Source organism: Etheostoma spectabile, chromosome 18 (genome assembly GCF_008692095.1).
Source record: "Etheostoma spectabile isolate EspeVRDwgs_2016 chromosome 18, UIUC_Espe_1.0, whole genome shotgun sequence".
Lineage (NCBI taxonomy): Eukaryota > Metazoa > Chordata > Actinopteri > Perciformes > Percidae > Etheostoma > Etheostoma spectabile.
Genome location: NC_045750.1, coordinates 2016757 through 2021351, shown reverse-complemented (window position 1 = coordinate 2021351; position 4595 = coordinate 2016757). Strand labels below are relative to the sequence as shown.

The 4595-nt window shown below is 39.1% G+C and overlaps 1 protein-coding gene across 1 annotated transcript in view; it reads left to right on the top strand.

Annotated features, from left to right (window-relative positions):
* The first annotated feature begins 2918 nt into the window (after window positions 1-2918).
* slc22a2 (solute carrier family 22 member 2) overlaps window positions 2919-4595 on the top strand; it is a 9341-nt gene continuing 7664 nt past the window's right edge. The window contains exons 1-2 of the mRNA XM_032542517.1: window positions 2919-3317; window positions 4188-4291. Coding sequence (XP_032398408.1) covers window positions 2919-3317; window positions 4188-4291 — 503 coding nt within the window. The remainder of the gene's footprint in view (window positions 3318-4187; window positions 4292-4595) is intronic.

Below are 4595 nucleotides of genomic sequence, written 5' to 3'. Positions count from 1 at the left end.
CGCCAAAGCCATATTTCTGCCGCCGCCGCTGGCACTAATGTGTGGAAGTTGGGAATTATGTTTTCCGCCTGCACACTCTCGTACATTAAAGGCTCAGTTTTTGGTATTCAGGTCTGTTATTGTGGATGTTGTTGCATAAAAAGTAAGATTTTAACTCAGTAAAGTCAAGTTTTTGCAGTGCCGATATCAGCCGTTAGCCAAATGCATGTGACGATAAGACAAAAGAAAGAAGTTTAAGCATTAATGCATCAAGAACGCAAGCAGTTTACTTACATTTTAGACATTTTCTGCTTAATAATCAAACTAGTATTTTTTACAAAAGATGTCGGTGATGATACGAGATGCAAGGCAGAGATATTTTGGTAAAGAACCGGTAAATTAAACGGACTGCGGTGTTGCCACATTAGAGTGATATGAGTACGCCTACACAGTACAAACACAGAGTATGTGTGGCTGTCCCACTTGGTTCTTCTCTTTTAAGTTTACACCATTAAGGAGCAGACTTGGTGAATTTACAAACTCACAAATCTCTTATGAAAATATTCTTTAGCAGACTATCCATCTATTATATCAGTAAACATGGAAATGAAAAATAAAATTTCAGTGAATGCACAACCCCGGAAGAACACCTCAATCATAAACATGGAGCAAACTAAATATTATATTATAATGTATTAGATTATGTCCATTGGTTACATTGTGTACACTACAGGGAATGACCGTAAAATAACTTTGTTTGGGGTTTTTTCTGAGTGTTCACTCCACCAAAACTAAAGTTATTTATTTAGTTTTAAATTAGTTATTAATTGCTAAAATCTCAAATCAATCAATCAATAAATAAGGGTCACCATTCAGGGTATTTTTAAAGCTTTACACAAATGTTTTTGTAGGATGCCACTTGTCTAAAAAAATGACAAAAGATTTTTTTTTTTTTTTATATCTTGAAATTGCAAACAGTATTTTGTATGGATGAGTTTGGGATGTGCCATAATATTTAACAAATGGAGAAGATCATCATGCTCCTGTCCCTGTGCTGTGGGTGTTCAGTAACTTGTTTTACTCTGTTATTTTCTCCGTGATCACAAACTAAAATGGAACTTTTCAGAAGCAATTTCTTTTTTTGGCTAAAATTTGACTCCAGATAGGTTTGAAGACCTAAAGCTTTGTTCCCATTATGTAATCTGTTAATGTTTGAGAGGTCTGCTGTGGACATATCATTAAGCTACTCATCTGAAATGGTTTAACTCAAAGTGAAAGCTACCTTCTGAAAGCTTAAACCACGAGGTGCAGGTTTCTAAAGAACAGTTCAATTAGTGCAGTTACAAGTGAAATGTCAACTATCCATATTTATTATTACATTAACCTTTAAAAGTCCAGCAAGAGTTGGAATGAAATCAAGATTATTGCTGGCTGACTTTAATTTTAATCATTTATTCAGCATGTGGACCTGAGTGGTTTTTACTTTGTGACCCTGTTGGAAGGAGGTCTGAACTACATCTACCTGTGTTTGGCACTTTGTAATCACCTCATGTCTCCAGAGGAGACGTCGTAGCAGTCCTCATTACAGAGAAGCAGATGGTACCGTGTAGTATGTGGACTCCATTTGTTTTCCATCGTTGCATAAAGTCTGTTTCTGCTGTATTTAGCAACCAAAGTCAGTGTGGCTCATCTGCATGGTACTGTGTTCCCATGGAGATATTAATGGATATTCTTGTGCTTTTTTTTTTGTCTACGCACGAGTTGCTTTGGGTTACGTGAAAACTAATCCAGAGTTTAATTCAGACAAACGAGCTTGGAGAATGTAGTGACTAAGAAAGCACAAGACGATTTCTGTGACTCATCGGTACTATGGGAGATCATTCTTATGTTTTAGTTGGTGTAAGTTATATTGTCTGATATGTTTTCTCAGCTTGTCTGCTTGTTTTCCTATTTAAAGAAACATTGATGTAAAAATATTGCATAATTTGAATAAATAAGATCCGCTGTTTATCACTGCTGTGGTTTAATTACACAACACCCTAACTGCTCTGAGTGACTAATAATAGGACGCAGACCTACCTGCTGACTTAACTTGGACTTGTTTTGGATTACTTGTAAATTGGTTTGATTTTTCTGGAATTACTTGAGACTAGACTTTGGCTTGTCTCTAAGAAGTTGAGATTTGACTTAGTCCTGTGTCATTTGACTTTTCCTGTTTGTTTTTTAATGACCACAGACTTGAATGGATTTCGTCTCGAAGAACTTCCTGTTGCAATTCTTTCAAAGAACATTTGGGAGGACTTGAGATTTGACTTGCACTCATTAACCTTAAGGGACTTAACACTTGATTTAGACAAAATTAGACTTGGACTTGTCTTGAATTTGTCTAATTTATCCGACTTTTTCACAAAATGACTAAAAGAAACCCCTGGTCTTTACCTGATTAGGCGTAATGCATCAATCCTTAGGTTCCCACCCCCCTTTGAACCATGACATAGACATGATCCTTTTAACAGCTTGAAACCTGCACAGACGGCCAGACAGCTCTCAGATCTCCATGTCTAACAGACTGCCACAGACTACATTTTAAATGTTGACTGATTAACAACCTTGCTGACTGTGCGTGCATGCATGCAGAGACCGGTTTCACAAGGAGGTCAATGTTTGTGCATACATGTTAACCCCAAAGAACACTTGGTCCAACATCTGAAAAAAGTGATGGCAAACATTTTTTTAATGATCCACTGCACTTCCTGTAAAGTGATTGCATGTTTTTGGGGGACCTTTGCTCCCGCTTGTCCTGTTAAAAACTCCAAAACAGACATTGGTCACTGCAGAGGGAGGGTTAGAATACACACTGACCAGCTGAAGGCACTTTGACACACTCGTCTTGAGTTTTTGGTTAATTTAAAGAGAGGAAAAAAACCACCTCTGCAGCCATGACAACTTTTGACGAGATCTTGGAAGAAGCTGGGAAGTTCGGTCCCTATCAGAGGCGTATTTTTGCCATGATGTGCATGTTGTCCATGCCCTTTTCTGGTGTGTATGTTGGCATCGTCTTCCAGGGCTTCACCCCGGATCACTGGTGTCGGGACTCTGCCGTGGCGGAGATGAGGCAGGCGTGCGGCTGGAGCATGGCTGACAGTCGCAGGCTGGCGGTGCCTCTGGTCAGCAGCTCTGGAGCGCTGCAGCAGAGCAGCTGTGAGCAGTACGAGGTGGACTGGAACACCACGCTCAGCTGTGACATACAGGAACTGAACCTCAGCAAAACCACTACAACTGCATGCAAAGACGGCTGGGAGTACGACTATGAGGGCAGACAGTCCTTCGTTACTGAGGTTAGTGACAATGCAGTGCAATATGTGTTGTAGCTTGGAAAAAATATAGCATCTTTGTGCAAGAGTAGGATTTTTCTGATGACCAAATGTTTAAAAAAACAAACAGTTGGTGCACTCCTAAGTACACATTTAATACACATTTGGGATTTGCTTTTTGTGGAGTTTAAAAAAGTTAAAATAATGCTGATGTTTTGATGACAATGTGCTTTTATGTTCTGATCTATTCAATCTATGCTGCAGATGGGTTACACAAAAGGGATTTTATCAATACTGATTAGACCTAATCAATATCTTTCAGTTTCACTCCATCCTAAGCTTCTCAAGAATAATTACATCATGTCTGTATGCGTAGTGTCAGATAATTAGACAAGAAGATAAGGGGTGTGTGTGGTGGTTGTGTGTGTGTGTGTGTGTGTTGTGTGTGTGTGTGTGTGTGTGTGTGTGTGTGTGTGTGTGTGTGTGTGTGTGTGTGTGTGTGTGTGTGTGTGTGTGTGTGTGTGTGTGTGTGTGTGTGTGTGTGTGTGTGTGTGTGTGTGTGTGTGTGTGTGTGTGTGAGAGAGAAAGGGGCGCAATGCAGTTTTGGCCATTTCTTTGCGTTTTGCTCACAGGTTTCTCTGTAGAGCCCTGTCTGGCCCTGGATGTGATTTTAATTTTTAAGTGAAACGGAGTCTAACACCACTGTTGTGGAGGTAATCAGGAGATCAAAAAAAACTAAATCACAATCACTAACATGCACACTACTTCTAACTTTTCCACTTCAGGAAAGTTTTTAAAATTCCTTTTTTGTCGTTTTTAAAGAGTTTTCAGGAAAAAAAATAAAAAGAGAAATAAATAATATGAGTGACCTTGTTTGTTTGTGTGTTGTCCCAGTTTGACCTGGTGTGTTCAGATGCATGGTTGGTGGATATGTACCAGGCCACTCTCAACGTGGGCTTCCTGGTCGGGAGCATCACCGTTGGTTACCTGGCCGACAGGTAAGGTTAGATTAGATTAGGTTAGATTCAATTTTGTTGTCATTACACAGGTACAAGGCAACAAAATGCAGTTTGGGTCTAACCAGAAGTGCAATAGCAGTAAGTGCAGGATATATACAACGGTTCCATAAGTGCAGGATATGGATATGTACTGAATAAATATAGAGATGATATGAGATATGAGATATATATATAATAAGTTAGGCTAAAATGAGCAGTATAACAATAATTTAAGGTAGTACAAATAAAGTTTGGGCTGAAGCTATCCGAGTTAAAGTGCAGTGGAAAGTAATTGCATATTACA